This window comes from Argentina silus (genome assembly GCF_951799395.1).
Source record: "Argentina silus genome assembly, chromosome: 21".
Lineage (NCBI taxonomy): Eukaryota > Metazoa > Chordata > Actinopteri > Argentiniformes > Argentinidae > Argentina > Argentina silus.
The window spans coordinates 1160392-1181116 of NC_139675.1; the positions used below are offsets into that span (position 1 = coordinate 1160392).

A 20725-nucleotide genomic window follows, 5' to 3' on the forward strand; every position below is an offset into this window, starting at 1 on the left:
TGAGAGGCGTGGGGGTACAGAAGTGTAATAATGCAAAGCGAAGATGTCTGACATCTCAGTAGCCGTGTGGTTAAGACCTGTGTGCGTCTCCAAGGTCTGAAACTAACTTTAACTAAAATCTTTCATTTTCTACTTCCTAAGAATCTTTTGTGACATAATTGAACTGCTGTGGGATAATTAAACAGTGCAAACACTGTTTTGTCTTTATTTCAATTCACATTTCTGAAAAAAGGAAAGTAACGAAAAGCATGTTTCATGAGAGCATGTGTGGTGCATTACATCAGTCCTTGTCACTTGGTGCAGATCTCTGAAATTAAGGTGACCTAAAAGTTACCACCTGACCTAAAAGTTACAGGAACTTCACAATCTGTCAAGAAAGTATACTGCTAAAATAGTGGGCAAACATGAGTCAAACAAGCTCTGGAATATCTCAGGGTTAAAGTGTGCTAGTAAATTGATGCATTACTGAGTATATTAAGCTTTGAATATGGGAGAGAAAAAATACAGAAGCCATAAAGGTTTCCAGATGGCACCATCAACAGGCACAGACCATTTTGCCAAGGCTAATGGTTGATTTAGCATCATGGCAAACGCATGGTCTTATTCCTATCCATGCTGCAGAGAAGAAGTGCACACTTCAGCAAAAAGGGTACATATTTGGGAAACAAAAGTGACTGATTTCCATATCATTCCTGGGTAAATGTTGTGTTACATCCTTCATTTGTTCATATTTAAATTGCTCAAAAAGCAAGAAGTGGCATTCATTCCCAGGTTCCTGTTTTTTAGCTGGCTATAACGTTGACCAATTTGTTAGCAGTGCCTTCTGAATTTTGCAGCATGTCTGTTTGCATGTTAGCTGGCTTTGTAAAATTGTCACCAACGACTCAGATAAGTTAGTGAACAGGGTTAGTGAACAGGGTCAGTGAACAGGGTCAGTGAACAGGGTTAGTGAACAGGTTTAGTGCCGACTAACAGCAGGAATGTAAAACTGAGTCACATCCTTCAAAAACAGAGCATTTGAGGGAGCGGAGCAGGGCTAGATTTTTACATAAAGAGTACTGGAAAATGACAGAAACAGAAGACATGTTAGGGTGAATCTAATTTGATCTGGTGAAGCCAAAACTCAAACCAAACACTGGAAATCACAATTTGCAGAACTAAAAGCACTCACTTGATGCACAGGAAAAACAGCTAGAGGTAAAATGCACATGCTTTCAGCAAGGAGTCCATCAGCAAAGGACTTGCTGGGGGTGTGTCCCAGTCTTTTTATACTGGCCCTGCCAGTGAAGCCCATTGGCTGAAGGCAAGATTGGATGGATTGATTGGGTTAGAGGGATGTCAATCGAAATATAGGCGCAGTAACACTGTGGTGGACACTCCACACACACACACACACACACACACACACACACACACACACACACACACACACACACACACACACACACACACACACACACACACACACACACACACACACACACACACACACACACACACGTTTGTCAGTTGTCAGTGCATGTTGTCAGACAACACAATTGTCTCAGAATGTTAATCACCAGGATAGAAACAGTTAGCAGATCTAGATCTGACACTGAGTCTATGAGGAACAAAACTCTCCAAACTGACCACTTGTTTTAGATTTGTGACCACCTCCACCCAATGGATGGGTTCATCATGAAACCTGATTCATCTGGATTGTCTGAATCCATAGCTATTGCACCATGGATTTCATTATCCCAAGTTTGACATGTTAAAAAAAAACAAAGTTTATTTGTGTAGTGGTTTTTACACAGACAAATGTCACAAAGTGCTTCACAATAAAATAATACTAAACAATGTAAACAATAAGTACAATACAAACAATATGATCTCAAACCAAATCATAGATCATAGATCGCCAGGAGTAAGCCACGGAAAAAACTCCTTCAGAGTAAGAAACCTAAATAGGAACCAGACTCTAGGGGGACCCATCCTCCTCTGGCTGATCAGGTGACTCAATGTTAGAGCTAGATCTGCTAACTGTTTCTATCCTGGTGATCGTTGCAGTAGATCGGATTCATCTGAATAGGTCGGAAACAACAAGATAGCTGACTACCCACAAAGCCATATGAGTGTCATAGCAAAGGGTCTGAATACTTACGTACATGAGGTATTTCTGGATTTCAAAATGTTTAAAAACATGTTTTCGCTTTGTCATTATGGGGCATTATGTGAGGATTGATGGCAAAAATAAATAAACGTAATCAATTTCATCCACAAGGTTATTTTCTTTATTTACACATTATTATATCTTTTCACATGGTAATTTCAGTCCATTATGGTATATTGTGTATTATTTCTGGTGTACATGCAAACAAGACATGCCTCTCTGACATGTGGAGAGTCATCATGAGGTCACAGCTCTGTGTTTCACAAACACTTTGTTTATATGGACATCATCATCATCATCATCATCATTGTAGTAAATGAAGGACCTTGACTCCAGGGTTAGTTCAGGCTAGTAGACTAGTGCTGCCTTCATCAGAATGAGAAGGAGGAGGCAGAAGGTGAGTTACTGTCATTACTACCAAAATATAAAACAACAGAGGCTTGAATGTTACAAGTAGAGGAAATTATCAGTACAATTACAGTTAAATGTGTCTCCCCTCATCCTCTCTGACCACACACACACACACACACACACACACACACACACACACACACACACACACACACACACACACACACACACACACACACACACACACAGGAGAAGGAACAACATGTACATTGGATAGATAGACAGGTGAAGGAATCTATGGAAAGTGAATTACAGAACATGTCCATGTTGTACTGACAGAGAAGGAGAGCTGTCTTCACATCCACTCCCTGCTATCTTACACACAGCAACGTAATCCAGCATCACAACTCAAACACCCAATCTAACCAACTCTTATATTCATACATACTCTCTCCTGTGTTGTTCTCAGAGTTCATCATCAGTCTGATTTGATCATCTAATCATTCATCTGGATTGTTTCACTATCAGTTGCATTTCCATTAAAAAAAAACTAAAAAACATGTAAGCTTCTGTTTTGTCACTCTATTGCAGTCTATTTCACTATTAGATGCATTTTGTTATTAATAATAATAATAATAATAATAATAATTATATATATATATATATACAGTGAAAAATAATATAACTACACCCTACATCCTACACACTTCACCCAGGGGAGAGGGAACATCTGTACATCCAACTTCTCAGTGAAAACACACCACTATCCAACTGCATGTGTGTAGGCTTGACCTGAGTGGAAAATCACAACCTTTGAGTTTGAGTGTATGAAGCTTGATGTGATTGTAAAACTACATCATGACATCATGTTATGATCCATCATCTTTAAGCCTTTGGTGTTCAGTGTGAACTCCCTGAGACTAGTTTACACAGGGTCACTGAACAGCCATTGTCCCAAACCCTAAACCCTGGGTAGAGGGGCTCAGTGAATGTGGAGTGGAATGTGTGCAGGAGGGTCCGTGTGTCAGAGGAGCCGCTGTAGAAGGACAGAGTGCCGGCCGGCCAGTCCAGATACACTCCTACTCTGTGGGAGCCAGAGGAGGGGACAGGGATGACAGTGTTCTTGTTATTGTGCCAGGCAGAGTATCTGTCATCAGAGCAGAACAGACTCCAGGACTTGTCATTGTATCCCAACACACAGTCATCACCCTCTCCTCTCCTGCTGATTCCTTTATATGTCACTCCTATATGAGCCACTCCCCCACTCTTCTCTACCTCCCAGTAACGGCGCCCAGTCAGACCCTCTCTACACAGCACCTGTGGCCAGTAGTCAAATCTCTCTGGGTGATCAGGATACGGCTGCTCCTTTCTCCCCCATGTCACCTTTCTGTTCTCCTCAGACAGAGAGAGGTCTCTGTGTGCTGTGTTTGGGTCCAGTGTGAGCTCACAGGCATCTGATTGAGAGGGCAAAAATTATCACCAAATCAATACAATTGAATTTTGCTGCTTATACTGTTCATACTGCATTCTATTTATTCTGCTTATAATGTTACTGCTAATTCACTACACTGCTATACTGCACTACTATACTGCTATATACTGCAACCTGTATATATTGTTCACACTGCACTTTTCTGCTTTTTTGTTAGATGCTAACTGCATTTCGTTGTCTCTGTACTTGTACTCTGCACAATGACAATAAAGTTGAATCTAATCTAATCTATCCATCAGTCATCATAAGAAAAAGTAATCAATGCTCAGACCAGGGGCCATAGGCAGTCACAATGCTCGAAGAAGATTTGTATTTATTTATCAACAGGAGAGAAAGTTGTACAGGGGGGTAGTGGGGGTGAAGAGGTCTTTAGGAGGGACCATTAAGATGTAACATTCAATACTGGTGCTCTGTTTGAACTCTGCTGTACCCTGGTTCTTGAGTAATATCACAGTCCTATTCTCTACAGCGTAGGTGACTTACATTTGATCAGCCCAGGTTTGAGCCTGCACTCTCCACCATGGTCCACACTATATCAACCACAGAAGAACCCACAGAGGTTGAATGACACATTCACAATCATGTGGAAAATAGATACTGTGCATTAATCTCATTGATGCGTCCAGCCACATATTCAGCCTTTACCTGGGTGTCTGTAGTTTACAGAGTGGATCTTCCTGTACAGCAGAGAGCAGCGCCAGTCCTGAGTCTCCTGGGTGATTGTAGCTGAGGTCCAGCTCTCTCAGGTGGGAGGGGTTAGACCTCAGAGCTGAAGCCAGAGAAACACAGCCTTCCTCTGGGACTCCACAGCCTGACAACCTGGGGAAATAGTGTCATTCCATCTGATATCAAGAACCTGATTATTCTTCTCTAATGTACACATACAACTTCAAATCCTCTTCATTTAGCAGTTGAAAGGCTAGACACATTGTATTTAAGTAAAGAACAAACTACTGTTATCATGGCCCAAGGTACTCATGCTTCTGCACCCCAAAAGACCTCACCTCAGTGTCTGTAGTTGACAATGTGGACTCCCCAGTCCAGCAGAGAACAGCTTCACCCCCCTGTCACGTAGGTCATTATTACTGAGGTCCAGCTCTCTCAGGTGGCAGGAGTCTGAGCTGAGAGCTGAGGCCAACGCTTCACAGCATCTCTCTGTGAGGTGACATCCATTCAGCCTGCATGAGGAATACAAATAAATACATGAAACCAAACGATCACTGTGGTGCAAGAATTCATGAGTGAGAGTTATAGTTGCTCTCAACAGGGGAGCAATTAACCATGGATACATTTGTAGTGACTGGATTTCTGCGTCTGGTATAATGTATTTGCTAGCTATTGGGTTAATGCAGTATTGTGGAGTCCCATGAGCTGATCTAAGGCCAGGTGGGTCAGGATTTGAGGAGAGTAAAGTTATTCAGAGAGTGAAGACAGAGCAGCCCCCCCTGCCACCACACACACACACTATATAGTAATTGATTGGAAGATAATGTACATTGTCTTTCTCAATTATTGAGCCTTTCAGTGCAAGTATCATTGATTCCATCAAATGATAATGTAACAGACACTTAGTAATGATGTGTCTGACAACAAGAATAGTCTCAGACCTCACCTCAGTGTCTGTAGTTGACAGTGTGGACTCCCCAGTCCAGCAGAGAGCAGCTTCACCCCCCTGTCACCTAGATAATTATTACTGAGGTCCAGCTCTCTCAGGTGGCAGGAGTCTGAGCTGAGAGCTGAGGCCAACGCTTCACAGCATCTCTCTGTGAGGTGACATCCATTCAGCCTGAATGAGGAATACAAATAAATACATGAAACCAAACAATCACTGTGGTGCAAGAATTGATGAGTGAGACTTATAGTTGCTCTCAACAGGGGAGCAATTAACCATGGATACATTTGTAGTGACTGGATTTCTGCGTCTGGTATAATGTATTTGCTAGCTATTGGGTTAATGCAGTATTGTGGAGTCCCATGAGCTGATCTAAGGCCAGGTGGGTCAGGATTTGAGGAGAGTAAAGTTATTCAGAGAGTGAAGACAGAGCAGCCCCCCCTGCCACCACACACACACACACACACACACACACACACACACACTATATAGTAATTGATTGGAAGATAATGTACATTGTCTTTCTCAATTATTGAGCCTTTCAGTGCAAGTATCATTGATTCCATCAAATGATAATGTAACAGACACTTAGTAATGATGTGTCTGACAACAAGAATAGTCTCAGACCTCACCTCAGTGTCTGTAGTTGACAGTGTGGACTCCCCAGTCCAGCAGAGAGCAGCTTCACCCCCCTGTCACCTAGATAATTATTACTGAGGTCCAGCTCTCTCAGGTGGCAGGAGTCTGAGCTGAGAGCTGAGGCCAACGCTTCACAGCAACTCTCTGTGAGGTGACATCCATTCAGCCTGAATGAGGAATACAAATAAATACATGCAGCCAAACGATCACTGTGGTGCAAGAATTCATGAGTGAGACTTATAGTTGCTCTCAACAGGGGAGCAATTAACCATGGATACATTTGTAGTGACTGGATTTCTGCGTCTGGTATAATGTATTTGCTAGCTATTGGGTTAATGCAGTATTGTGGAGTCCCATGAGCTGATCTAAGGCCAGGTGGGTCAGGATTTGAGGAGAGTAAAGTTATTCAGAGAGTGAAGACAGAGCAGCCCCCCCTGCCACCACACACACACACACACACACACACACTATATAGTAATTGATTGGAAGATAATGTACATTGTCTTTCTCAATTATTGAGCCTTTCAGTGCAAGTATCATTGATTCCATCAAATGATAATGTAACAGACACTTAGTAATGATGTGTCTGACAACAAGAATAGTCTCAGACCTCACCTCAGTGTCTGTAGTTGACAGTGTGGACTCCCCAGTCCAGCAGAGAGCAGCTTCACCCCCCCGTCACCTAGATCATTATTACTGATGATCTAGTAACCTATTTACCATATAATGACTTTCCTCCAAAACCCTTACATGGGCTGTTTTGGGATTTGAACATATTTCACTAGAACAACATGTTTTCTAATCATTGCACTTTAAAGGTGAAATCATCACATATCCATACTATTCATGCCTTAAATGATGGATAGAGCTTTCAGTTGGAGATGAGTGGCGAGCTCCTTCCAACTGCACCAACTGTAAACTCACTGGCTAGAGAACTGACTCATTCCACTTTCACTAAAATGAAGCTGACAAACTCATGAGCTGAACTGTGAACACAGCTAGCCATGTTACTATATATTAGCAAGCTATGTTATTTGCATAATGTCAAAGTCTTCATTTGTGCCGTGGTGTGAGTATCCATGGTGGAATGTGATAGTCGTTAGGTTAAAAACAGAGTCAACGTCAGGAGTGGATTTCTCCAAACCAGTGTTCAGTACTCTGACTGGAACTGACTCTTTCTACCTCATTATTGGGTGTCGAGACACAAAGCGACTGAACATGATGGAGCAAGTCACATATTTGTGTCAATAAAACATGAAAGATAAGTGTGCAATCAATTAATGAATGACTTTTGACCATGTGATCAATAACCCAGTTTCTTCCATTTAATCCGTAAATCATAATAAGTGATGACATACTCCATTCATTGCCCAAGTATCAATATAGTGTTTTGTCCATCTACTTACAGTGCCGTCTTAGAGGCTGTGACCACTGGCAGCAGCCTCAGAAGACCCTCTTCTGATCTGGAGTATTTCTTCAGGTCAAACACATCCAGCTCCTCTTCTGATGTCAGCAACACAAAGACCAGAGCTGACCACTGTGCAGATGAGAGCTGGACTCGTGAGACATGTCCTGAGGTCAGGTATCTTTGGATCTGCTCCACTAGAGAATGGTCATTCAGCTCATTCAGACAGTGGAACAGATTGATGCACCTCTCTGGAGAGGGATTCTCCATGATCTTCTCCTTGATATACTTGACTGTTTCCTCATTGGTCTGTGAGCTGCTTCCTGTCTGTGTCAGAAGGCCTCGTAGGAGATTCTGATTGGACTCCAGTGAGAGGCCCAGGAGGAAGCGCAGAAACAGGTCCAGGTGACCATTCTCACTCTGTAAGGCCTCATCCACTGCACTCTTGTGTAGGTTGATGATGGGGTTGATCAGTGGTGTGTGAATCTTTGATTTGCGTCTGAGTGATGACCAAAGCTTCCTGGGTGAGGATTTCTGTTTGACCAGTGGATTCTCATTGCTGTCGTTGAATGTGAGGAACACATATAAAGCAGCTAGAAACTCCTGGATGCTCAGATGCACAAAGCTGAACACTTTGTGCAGCCCACACTCCTCTCTGAAGATCTGAGTGCACACTCCCGAGTACACTGTGGCTTCTGTGACATCAATACCACACTCTCTCAGGTCTTCCTCATAGAAGATCAGATTGCCATTTTCTAGCTGTTTGAAGGCCAGTTTTCCCAGTGACAGAATTAGCTCTTTATCCCAGTGTGAATCTCTGTCATGGTCTCCAAGGTACTTCACATTCCTCTGTTTGGTCTGAAATACCAGGAAGTGTGTGTACATCTGTGTCAGAGTCTTGGGCATCTCTCCTCTCTCTGCTTCACCCAACAGTCTCTCTAGGGTAGTGGCTGAGAGCCAACAGAACACTGGTATGTGGCACATGATGTGGAGGCTCCTTGATGACTTCATGTGTGTGTTGATTCTGCTGGCCAGGTTCTCATCACTGATTTTCTTCCTGAAGTACTCCTCCTTCTGTGGGTTGTTGAACCCTCGTACCTCTGTCACCTGGTCAACACACTTAGGAGGGATCTGATGGGCTGCTGCAGGTCGGGAGGTTATCCAGAGGAGAGCAGAGGGAAGCAGATTCCCCTTGATGAGGTTTGTCAGCAGCACGTCCACTGAGGTTGACTCTGTGGCATCGCAACATGTGTCGTTGTTCAGGAAGTCGAGAGGAAGTCGACACTCATCCAGACCATCAAAGATGAACAGAACTTTATACTTGTCAAAGTTGGAGATTCCTGATTCTTTTATTTCAATGAAGAAATGACCAAGAAGTTCATTCAAACTGCATTTCTTCTCTTTCATTAAATTCAGCTCCCGAAAAGGAAGTGGAAATATGAACTGGACATCCTGATTGGCTTTTCCTTCAGCCCAGTCCGTAATAAACTTCTGAGTAGAGACTGTTTTTCCGATGCCAGCGACTCCCTTTGTCAGCACATTTCTCATTGGTTTGTCTTGTCCAGGTAAAGGCTTGAAGATGTCGTTGCATTTGATTGGTGTCTCCTGTGTTGCTGGTCTCCTGGATGCTGTCTCAATCTGTCTGACCTCATGTTCGTTATTGACCTCCCCACTTCCACCCTCTGTGATGTAGACCTCTGTGTAGACCTTATCGAGAAGTATTGGGTTGCCTTGCTCAGGTATTCCCTCAAACACACACTGAAACTTCTTCTCCAGGTTGGACTTGAGTTCATGTTGGCACACCACAGCAAGCTCATCTGAATGACAAAACAATTCACAAAATATTCCTGACACACTTTACATTAAGTTGAGACAATACCTGCAGTAACTGTAAATATTTAAATATATATATATATGCCATTTAGCTGACACTTTTGTCCAAAGTGACTTGCATTGCAGTGAGTGCATACATTTCAGTATATATGGTCCCAGCAGGAATCAAACCCACAACCTAAGCGTTGTTAAAGCCATGCTCTACCGACTGAGCCACAGAGGACCACATGGTGTATTAATTAACAAGTTGTTATATAGTAATTAATTATTAATTAATTGTATAGTAATTAATTACATAGTATGTAGTGTAGTTGAATGATATATTACTACAGGTGTAGGAAAGAACAGTCCTTATTCCATCTGTGTTATAGGAAACTGGCCAAACCCGTTACTATGCAATTATACAGAAACAACCAATCTTGTTACTGGAGTAATTACAGAGACACTAAGTTATAGAGGCAACAAAATAGAAAGAGTGACCAAATGGAGATATACATCATAATTACAGTCAGTGGTGTTTGTATTTCCAATAATATTTCAGCCCAGTACCACTTTGTGAAAACACATGAGGTCTCTTACGTTTCTCCAGTGTGTCAGCGAGCTCCTTCTGGTTCATGTTCCTCAGGACGTGCAGTGTGATCTTCAGAGCCCCTTCTCTGGCACTGCTATCCTGCTTCTCTTCTTCTTCTTCATCATCCACCACTTCCTCTTCCTCCCCCTGACTCTCAAAGCACTCTGGGTAGTCTTGAGAAATAAGCCTCTTGAACCTCTTCAGCTCATTTCTCATTAAAGTGATGACATTGTCTTCAAGCAACTGAAACATTTAGAAAAATAAAGTGGAGTGAGATAGACAATAATGGGTAAACCTTTACACACATTAGAGAGACTAAATACAAAAAACACTTGACTTTGGCAAACAATTGAAACAAGATTTTTTTTTTAATTCAGCCATTTTTCATATCATACTTTCTATTTAGCTCACCCTGAATATGGAGGCCAGTTCACTTTGACTCTGGACAGACTGACCACTGGGAATCTCTGACTCTGGTCTCTCCAGCTGGTCACTGGGGATTCTGGGTTAAACAAGAAATAAGCAGATGTCTTTATCCAGAGAAGTGTAAATGAGGCCCAGTTTCCCAAATAGAATAACTTCAGAGTGTATACCGCTAAACATAGTTCCTGGGTCAGATGAATATTACAATAAACTAACATTGGTGGACGGTTTAGTCAGTCCAAATTAATATATCTGTATTGTCAGTAGCTTTTAGGTTTTTAGTGGCCATCTCCCTCCAGGATCTGCTCTCCTCCTCCATGGACACGCCTTCTAGGGAGTGTTGTAACACTGTCTGTTGCTACAGTTTGCATTGAACTAAAGTATATCTACATTCCTATGTCTAACATTTGAAATTCTGCCTTTAATGATCAACACACTCCTATAGCTGAAGATGATGTGATTAAAAGCTGTACAATAAATGATTGTTGCATTGTGTTTCTTATTCCCATGCTCCCTCCTTGATAGTAGAACCTGAGTTCATTATAGTTTCCTCCGAGGACCTCATGAAACAAACAGGTGGCGTAATCGAGCAGTTAGTTCATCACATCCCCCATGATACACCTACCCTTGTTTAGTAGTGACGGTTCCTTGTCTGAAGTGTATTGGATGTTCCATAGACCTGTCACTCTTCATGGACACACAGCTGTGTACAGGTGAGGCTGGTCTCTCCTGCTGGATCCTGTCAAACACAAAAACACCAACATTCTCACATGTTTAACAGAAGATAATGGAAGATAGTGTTCATATGAGTGTGAGTCTGTGTGTCGTCAGGATATTGACTACTAGGATTAAACCTCAAACTAACCGTTGACCAGAATGAGGAGGTCTTTCTCCGAAGTGTATTGGATGGTTCATAGACCGGTCACTCTTCACGGACACACAGCTTGGTAGAGGTGAGGCTGGTCTCTCCTGCTGGACCCTGCATTACAAGGTGGAGTTGTGTTTTTAAATGTGCCATATGGGCTGAGCTTCTAGAGCCAGTTCCACAGGAGGGTGGCATTGTGAAGGACAGAGTGTTAATGAACCTGTCTTTGTTTAATTCAGGGGATCCCCATCACCATGGAGGGTTGGGGTGCGCTGGGAGGAGGAGAGTGGGGACGGTGTGGCCAGTCCAAATTAATATATCTGTATTGTCAGTAGCTTTTAGATTTTTAGTGGCCATCTCCCTCCAGGATCTGCTCTCCTCCTCCGTGGACACGCCTTCTAGTGAGTGTTGTAACACTGTCTGTTGCTACAGTTTGCATTGAACTAAAGTATATCTACATTCCTATGTCTAACATTTGAAATTCTGCCTTTAATGATCAACACACTCCTATAGCTGAAGATGATGTGATTAAAAGCTGTACAATAAATGATTGTTGCATTGTGTTTCTTATTCCCATGCTCCCTCCTTGATAGTAGAACCTGAGTTCATTATAGTTTCCTCCGAGGACCTCATGAAACAAACAGGTGGCGTAATCGAGCAGTTAGTTCATCACATCCCCCATGATACACCTACCCTTGTTTAGTAGTGACGGTTCCTTGTCTGAAGTGTATTGGATGTTCCATAGACCTGTCACTCTTCATGGACACACAGCTGTGTACAGGTGAGGCTGGTCTCTCCTGCTGGATCCTGTCAAACACAAAAACACCAACATTCTCACATGTTTAACAGAAGATAATGGAAGATAGTGTTCATATGAGTGTGAGTCATCAGGATATTGACTACTAGGATTAAACCTCAAACTAACCGTTGACCAGAATGAGGAGGTCTTTCTCCGAAGTGTATTGGATGTTCCATAGACCGGTCACTCTTCATGGACACACAGCTTGGTACAGGTGAAGCTGGTCTCTCCTGCTGGACCCTGCATTACAAGGTGGAGTTGTGTTTTTAAATGTGCCATATGGGCTGAGCTTCTAGAGCCAGTTCCACAGGAGGGTGGCATTGTGAAGGACAGAGTGTTAATGAACCTGTCTTTGTTTAATTCAGGGGATCCCCATCACCATGGAGGGTTGGGGTGCGCTGGGAGGAGGAGAGTGGGGATGGTGTGGCCAGCCCAAATTAATATAACTGTATTGTGAATAGCTTTTAAATCATAATAATTATTTTTTTGTACCCTTCCCCAGATCTGTGCCTCGACACAATCCTATCTCGGAGGTCAACGGACAATTCCTTCAACCTCATGGCCTGGTTTTTGCTTTGACATGCACTGTCAACTGTGGGACCCTTTTTCTCCTGTCAAAAAATAAAATAAATCTTCTTCTAGCATTGTGACTGCCTATGGCCCTAACCCCTAACCCTAACCGTAACCCTAACCCTAGTCTGAGCATTGATTTCTTCATCTTATGATGACTGATGGATAGATGATTCACTTACTTAAACAGATGTATTTGCTGTAAGTCGCTTTGGATGAAGGCATCTGCTAAATGCCATAAATGTAAATGTAAAATGACCCTATGTAGACAGGTGTGCGCTGTTCCAAATCATGTCCAATCAATTGAATTTACCACAGGTGGACTCCAGTCAAGTCGTAGAAACATCTCAAGGATGATCGATGGAAACAGGATGCACCTGAGCTCAATTTCGAGTGTCATAGCAAAGGGTCTGAATACTTAGGTAAATGTGACATTTCAGTTTTTTATTTTTAATAAATTAGCAAACATTTCGAAAAACTTGTGTTGTATTTTCATTATGGGGTATTGTGTGTAGATTGATGAGGAAACAAATTAATTGAATCCATTTTAGAATAAGGCTGTAACATAACAAAATGTGGAAAAAGTGAAGGGGTCTGAATACTTTCCGAATGCACTGTATCTGTATTGTCAGTAGCTTTTAGGTTTTTAGTGGCCATCTCCCTCCAGGATCCACTCTCCTCCTCCATGGACACGCCTTCTAGGGAGTGTTGCAACGTTGTCTGTTGCTACAGTATGCATTGAACTACAGTATATCTACATTCCTGTGTCTAACATTTGAAATTCTGCCTTTAATGATCAATATGTGCTGAGCTCCGAGAGCTGAAGATGATGTGATTAAAAGCTGTACAATAAATCATTGTTGCATTGTGTTTCTTATTCCCATGCTCCCTCCTTGATAGTAGAACCTGAGTTCATTATAGTTTCCTCCGAGGACCTCATGAAACAAACAGGTGGCGTAGTCGAGCAGTTAGTTCATCACATCCCCCATGATACACCTACCCTTGTTTAGTAGTGACGGTTCCTTGTCTGAAGTGTATTGGATGTTCCATAGACCAGTCACTCTTCATGGACACACAGCTGTGTACAGGTGAGGCTGGTCTCTCCTGCTGGATCCTGTCAAACACAAAAAAACCAACATTCTCACATGTTTAACAGAAGATAATGGAAGATAGTGTTCATATGAGTGTGAGTCTGTGTGTCGTCAGGATATTGACTACTAGGATTAAACCTCAAACTAACCGTTGACCAGAATGAGGAGGTCTTTCTCCGAAGTGTATTGGATGTTCCATAGACCGGTCACTCTTCATAGACACACAGCTTGGTACAGGTGAGGCTGGTCTCTCCTGCTGGACCCTGCATTACAAGGTGGAGTTGTGTTTTTAAATGTGCCATATGGGTTGAGCTTCTAGAGCCAGTTCCACAGGAGGGTGGCATTGTGAAGGACAGAGTGTTAATGAACCTGTCTTTGTTTAATTCAGGGGATCCCCATCACCATGGAGGGTTGGGGTGCACTGGGAGGAGGAGAGTGGGGACGGTGTGGCCAGCCCAAATTAATATAACTGTATTGTCAGTAGCTTTTAGGTTTTTAATGGCCATCTCCCTCCAGGATCTGCTCTCCTCCTCCATGAACACGCCTTCTAGTGAGTGTTGTAACACTGTCTGTTGCTACAGTATGCATTGAACTACAGTATATCTACATTCATCTGGTTATGAATGAAGTATCTATCATCATCATCAGTATCATCATCTTCATGGTAAATGGCCTCCAGAGACTCTTCTCTTACCCCATGTCTTCAACCTCCCCAGAGAGACTCATTTTAGAGGCAGTGGTCCCCTCTTCTCTCTCCCCAGAGAGACTCATTTTAGAGGCAGTGGTCCCCTCTTCTCTCTCCCCAGAGAGACTCATTTTAGAGGCAGTGGTCCCCTCCTCTCTCTCCTCTCCTCAAAGAACCTCCTGCTATAAACCCAATGAACACACGCAGCACGTTAAAGGAGACCAAAGTTCAAAACCAGTGAAGTGAGAAACTACAGTCTGGGGCTCAACAGAGGGAGGAAAGGGACATGAAAGCCTGCTGATACTTGATACACAGTATCTCTCTCTCCTGAAGCCAACAAGGGATACTGACAATGTCTCTGTCTGTCTGTCTATCTGTGTGTCTGTCTGTCTGTCTGTCTGTCTGTCTGACATTCTTCATCCTTGAATGAACTTGTTTGTCTTCTGATGCACCTCCTACTTCTGTCAGCTTATGTTCAGTTCATACGTGTTCAGACACTCTCTTTCCTGATGAACCAGTTTGTCCAGAAACAACCACTCACCCTGACTCCCTTGTGTTGATCTGAGAACACTGGACAGGTGTGGCTCTGTTTTCCTGTATATACAGTGTTGAGGGGTAAACAGGGCAAGTACCTTATGCTCCATTAGGCACCAAAACTACCTTCCTACCTTGCATGTGTGTGTGTGTGTGTGTGTGTCCACATAGAAAATATGTAATTCTGTAATTCTAGCCCCTCTCTCTCATATATATATATATATATATATATATATATATATATATATATATATACATATATATATATTGCAAAAGCGATATACAGCAGCGATATACAGCAGCAAAACAGAACAGAACTCTCTCTCCCTGTGGTTTGATTTCCCTGTAAGATAAGAAGGCAGATTGTTTCACCCACATCAGCGGGTGTTCATTCCTGTTGCCAACTGTTCAGAGAATGAGGAAGGTAGTTCAACTAAAATGTGCTCATTGTAAAATATAAGTTGGATCTTCACTTACAGGTTGAATAAATGTCAAATTAAATCAAAGATGAAAGTTAACTTTGAATACACAAGCCAATCTTTACATAAAAAAACTAAACATACAGTAAACCAACTAATTGACTCTTCATCGAGGAGTGTATTCAACACTCACACAGTCTGTCTGTCAGTCTTACAGCTCTGCTGGTTGGTCAATAGTGACCTGTGTAAAGACTGTTGACTAGTCTAGACACAGTCATTATTATCTATTATTATCTAGGGCCTCATGTAGTTGAACCTACTAGATCACAGTCAGCTGGACAAAACCAGGTTGAGGCTTCCTTAACAGGCTGGTCACAAACAGTTGGCTAGCGTACTATTTTAGGGTTCCATCATTCTGTGACACGACACAAAGGCATGTGAGTTCATCCTAATCATATTAGACAGTGAAAAACAATGAAAAACATCAACTTACGGTTGTGATCTGTCTCCCACCTCAGTGCTCAGCTCTGCTCTCTGTCTGGCTCCTCACTGATGCAGCTCTCCCCTGGATGAACTAGTTCAGATTGTATCACCTTATGATGCACATATGGGGCACTGATGCACCTCCTGCTTCTATCAACTTCTCTCCAGTTGGTATTTGTTGATGACGATCAAACATATTTCAGACGCTGTTCTTCCTTGTATGAACCTGTTTGTTCACATTGGATCACCTGATGATGCACATATGGAGCACAGATTAATTTGTTTTTTTTCAATATTCTAGTGTGTCGTCAACACAACATCCAGTCTGACAGATCTCCAAGGTTGTCAACATGACTTAGAGACAGAGAGGGGGCGTGGCCTGTCTTGTTAGATTATCTCTAATATAAACGTCTAACTTTTAATCTGCTGTGAATAATTGCCAGCCTCCATTAGATAATATTGAATAAGAGGGAAGTAAATAATGTAATTCTCTGACAAACTTTGGCCATTAAAATGTCACACACACTCACACTCACACACATGATTTTCATGCTGCAGGAAATAAACAATAAAAAATGACCAAAGCGAAAATCTGATTTGAAATCGAATGATTATTTGATTGATGATGTGATGTGGGACTCACTCAGCAAGGTCTATGCAGGGTTCAACAGTCATGGTTGTCTGCTGGTCCAGGACAAGGTCCATGCAGGGTTCAACAGTAACAGTTGTCTGCTGGTCCAGGACAAGGACAATGTCTGGTCAGACAACTGGAATGTTGAGTCAACTTGTCTGAAGGCACAAGTAAATCTTCACCAACAGTTCTTTGTAACTGACTCGGTCAACGCCTCCCATTTGCTGTACAACGTGTAGTAGAGAGCTGCGTGTGTCGAGGAGGGCCACATCTCTCTCTCCTTCTTCCCCTGTGCCGGGCCGAGCTTCTCCTTTCTACTTTGAGGAGGTGTGTAGTAGAGAGCTGCGTGTGTCGAGGAGGGCCACATCTATGTCTCCTTCTTCCCCTGTGCCGGGCCGAGCTTCTCCTTTCTACTCTGAGGAGGTGTGTATGGACTAGGAGGTCTCTGAGCTCTAACACTTGTTAGCAGTGTCTACAGTAGACACAACCATAGACACACGTGACATCATAGTGAACACATTGTCCTTGCAGATATTTTCTCTGACACACATCAATCAGGATACCTACCAGGTGTAACCAGGGCCTCTGGGTCTCCATCCATCTTCCTCATCGTAGATGTTTCATGTCAAGTTGTTCACGGTCTATTTCTATGAAGACTGTAAAACTCCAGCCCCATGCTGGTTCTAGCCTGTCTGTCTGAAGGCTCCACTGCCTGCAGCTGTGTCATTGCTGAGTGGTTTTAGGTGGGCTGATCAGGAGCTGTCCATGGTCCTGCACAGGGCTGCGTTCAGATAGAAATACATCACATAGAACAAGACATGCCTCTCTGATGTGTGTAGAGTCATCATGAGGTCACACAGTTGTTTGGTTAACAAATACTTTATTGATATGAACGCAGATATCATCATCATCATCATATTAAAATTAAGGAACTTGACTATAGGGCGAGTTCAGGCGAGTAGACTAGTGCTGCCACTATGGGGCCTCTGTCAGAATGAGAAGGAGGAGGCAGAAGATGATACAGTTATTGTCATAATTACAACTAAAAACACTTTAGGTGACTTTAGGAAATTAGGTGGTAGTTGTGGTTGGTCACACAGACACATGTGAGAAGGAACAACATGTACATTGGATAGACAGATGAAGGAATCCATGGAAAGTGAATTTCAGAACATGTCCATGTTGTACTGACAGAGAAGGAGAGCTGTCTTCACATCCACTCCCTGCTATCTTACACACAGCAACGTAATCCAGCATCACAACTCAAACACCCAATCTAACCAACTCTTATATACATACAGACACTCTCTCCTGTGTTATTATCAGTCTGAATCTGGATTGTTTCAGTCAGTTAGATTTCCATGATAAAATAAAAACATATAACCCTGTACAGAAAATTCCAAGCTTCTGTTTTGTCACTCTATTGCAGTCTATTTCACTATTGTTTGCATTTTTTAATTCACCCACAGACCACAACTTTGGAAAAATCAATTGTTAAAGCTGTAAAGAAATGAACGTCTGAAATGTGACTTCTTAAAGCTGCTCTCACAATTAATGGTAGATGGGTCATCGCAGTAGACACCAGGATAATCAATACGATCTTAAACGCCCTCATCTTCATGTTGTTTGTCCCCTCCCTCTCTCCGTCCCCCGGCCCTGGACGTTTGAGAACCTTGAGAATGGACAGGCAGCAGAACAGCATCACCACAAAATAGACTACGTATTCTCCCATTAAAAGGTTGACCATCATGGTCGATATCTCTAACAACAAAGAAGCACAACAAGAGCCAAGTGCCATAAGCCAGACAACAACACAACACCCCACCCTGTACCTCAGGGGTTTGTACTTAAGAAAGACCACAGGTGGCCAGGTAGCGCTCTACACAGATGCAGCATTGAAACAGGGATCGACCTGTGTGAATGAACCCATATGAAAAAGACGTAGCTGACAGTGGTCCAGGCTTGAGGTAGAATTCTATTATGGAGATGCTGTTAAACAGGCAAAAGAGGATCTCAGACACGGTCAGGTTGAGAGAGAAGAACTCTGAGGCTACGGTCCCACCCGCTCCGGTCACTATCAGGCACAGGACGTAGCCATTGGTGGGGAGGCCCAGGATGAGGTTGGTTGCATAGGGAGCAACCAGCAGTGGTACATTTGTCTCATTAAGAGAGGTGGGAGGAGGGGTGAGAGTATAATTGATTTTGGATACGTTCATATCTCCAATGATCACTGTAATATGTGACAGTGTGGAATGATACTATCTGTGGAGAAAAGAGCCAGAGAGAGATGTGATTGGTTACTTGTACACAACAGCAAACTCCTTTGTACTCATGTCACACATTTGCACATTGAATCACTCTATAACCAACCCAACACAACAGGTTAGATAACAATGGTGGAAGAGTAACATCAATCTCTTCTTTTAAGGAGCAGGGTGTACGTCTGTTGGAAATCTGGCCACCGCAACAAAGTTTCAATCTTCCCAAATAACAACACATAACCACTCAAATGGACTTGCAGTGTCAGACATTAGCTGTTGTGCTGCTGCTGCACGCACTACTGAAAGAGGCAGCCACCAGACAAGTGAAAATCTGAGTCCTCTCCCTTGAACACCCATGACCAGAAACAACAAGTTTTTATACTAACCCAGTGGAGGGTCAGTCACTCGATTTCAGAAAGCACTTTCGTGGGACTAAAACATTGTTCGTGAATGAAATATTTCTTTCAGGGAATCTCATTCCCTGACTGCTAAACATCATTACAGTCATAACAACCATGAGGAAGCTTGAATGTTACATTTTGCACCCTTAACCATTTTATAGACCAATTAACTTGGCAATTTCTCCATGGATACTTATAAAGCTACATCTTCTCTCCTTCAGAAGAATCCCCAGGATTGTCTATTCATACTTTTATACAACTAAAAACAAAACTTAACCAAACCTTGATTGACGGAGCGCTCCTACAGTAGTTCCTACGTCTCCCGACGTATTACGTTTCTGTGTCTGTCTCTCAATCTGGGATGTAATTTACCTATCCAAATCTCTGCCCCGCTCTCTGTCTGTCTAACCTCCACCTGGCTGCTTCCCTCCCCCTCTCTCTCTGTTTTACCTCCACCTGGCCCAGGCTGCTGCCCTCTCTCTCCCTCTTTCTCTCTTACCTCTACATGGCCCAGGCTGCCTCAGGACCCGGAGGATGGAGAGACTGCAGAAGAGTTTAACGGAGAGCAGGATAATGAAAAGCAGGCAAACTTGTAGGCACAGTTGTTAGGGAAGGTAGGCCAAATTAACACCGCAGTACCCCAGAGTAAGGATCCTGGCCAGTCCTCCATGCAGCACTGGAACAGGGTGTAGCTGGTGTTCTTCTACACTGACGTCACGATCCCTGGACCCGGGTTCGGAGCCATAAGGATGCCGACCAGGTCTGCGGGGATGACCGTGCAGTAAAGAGCTGAAAGACGGCAAGGTTGAGAATGAAGACTTCTGATACTCCTACACCTCCTGTGGCAATCACTATTGGCCTGCAATGATTTAACTCTCACAGCTAAAGTACATGTGTCCATGATTAGATAAAAGTCATCAGCCTTAAAGAATTCTGTGTTGGTATATTTCATTAATCCAGATCAAACTTTACTAAAATGACTCAAACAAAACACTAATAAACAAATGGGAAAGAACACCAAAAATGACTGAAGTCATCCAGAATTTAGCCAGGATCTCGACTGCTTAAGCTCAGAGACCAGGAGGCTCTTGAGGCTTTGCCATTTACAGCAATCTCAAACGTATTACCATATTTAATAAATGGTTAAACTGATGTGAGTGTCCTGACTGAATTGGAGGAAATAATTAATTTTCAAACCACTTGTTCATAAGAGGTTAGCTGTATTACCACAGTGTTCCGTTGTGTTACGGCTGTTAAGGTGATGATCCATGCATGAGGTGAAATGGAAATAACTTCATTTCCCTTTTTGCACATGGTTGCACATACCACAGCGCTGCGGGGTTGGCAGAATTCAAACCAGCTGTAAACACTGTTGACATTAGGATCGTCCTATCCCATTCCCTCTTATCATTAGGATAAGTTAACATATGGATTTTATGTTTGATACAGTACAACACTTAAATGAAATGACTGAACACAGACAAACATTCAATAAAACCAGTTTTTCA

At 42.7% G+C, this 20725-nt stretch overlaps 1 protein-coding gene across 4 annotated transcripts; it reads right to left on the reverse strand.

The window, feature by feature from the left end:
• Positions 1-2257: 2257 nt before the first annotated feature.
• LOC310821087 (NACHT, LRR and PYD domains-containing protein 12-like) lies at positions 2258-16093 on the reverse strand. Of its 4 annotated transcripts, XM_083692958.1 has the most exons (17): positions 15935-16092; positions 14498-14670; positions 13953-14066; positions 13713-13826; positions 12269-12382; positions 12037-12150; positions 11344-11457; positions 11104-11217; positions 10467-10557; positions 10064-10298; positions 7653-9468; positions 6240-6413; positions 5608-5781; positions 5000-5173; positions 4641-4814; positions 4479-4525; positions 2258-3957 (listed from the first exon to the last, which is right to left on the reverse strand). In XM_083692958.1, exons 2-17 carry the CDS (start codon positions 14617-14619, stop codon positions 3404-3406), a joined length of 4245 nt encoding a protein of 1414 aa, XP_083549084.1. In that variant the 5' UTR covers positions 14620-14670; positions 15935-16092; the 3' UTR covers positions 2258-3403. The 4 variants fall into 4 exon arrangements, with proteins under 4 accessions (XP_083549084.1, XP_083549085.1, XP_083549086.1 ...); XM_083692959.1 differs by lacking the exon at positions 6240-6413; XM_083692960.1 differs by lacking the exon at positions 5000-5173.
• Between the last annotated feature and the right edge of the window lie 4632 nt (positions 16094-20725).

What these genes read in the sequence shown, in the direction of transcription:
- LOC310821087 (XM_083692958.1), bottom strand. Translation starts at nt 14,619, where the DNA reads ATGAGTCTCTCTGGGGAGAGAGAAGAGGGGACCACTGCCTCTAAAATG. An exon ending in AACTGGCCTCCATATTCAGG is followed by an intron (nt 10,299 to 10,466) that starts GTGAGCTAAATA and finishes TAAATGTTTCAG; the next exon opens with TTGCTTGAAGACAATGTCAT. An exon ending in CGCTGACACACTGGAGAAAC is followed by an intron (nt 9,469 to 10,063) that starts GTAAGAGACCTC and finishes TTTGTCATTCAG; the next exon opens with ATGAGCTTGCTGTGGTGTGC.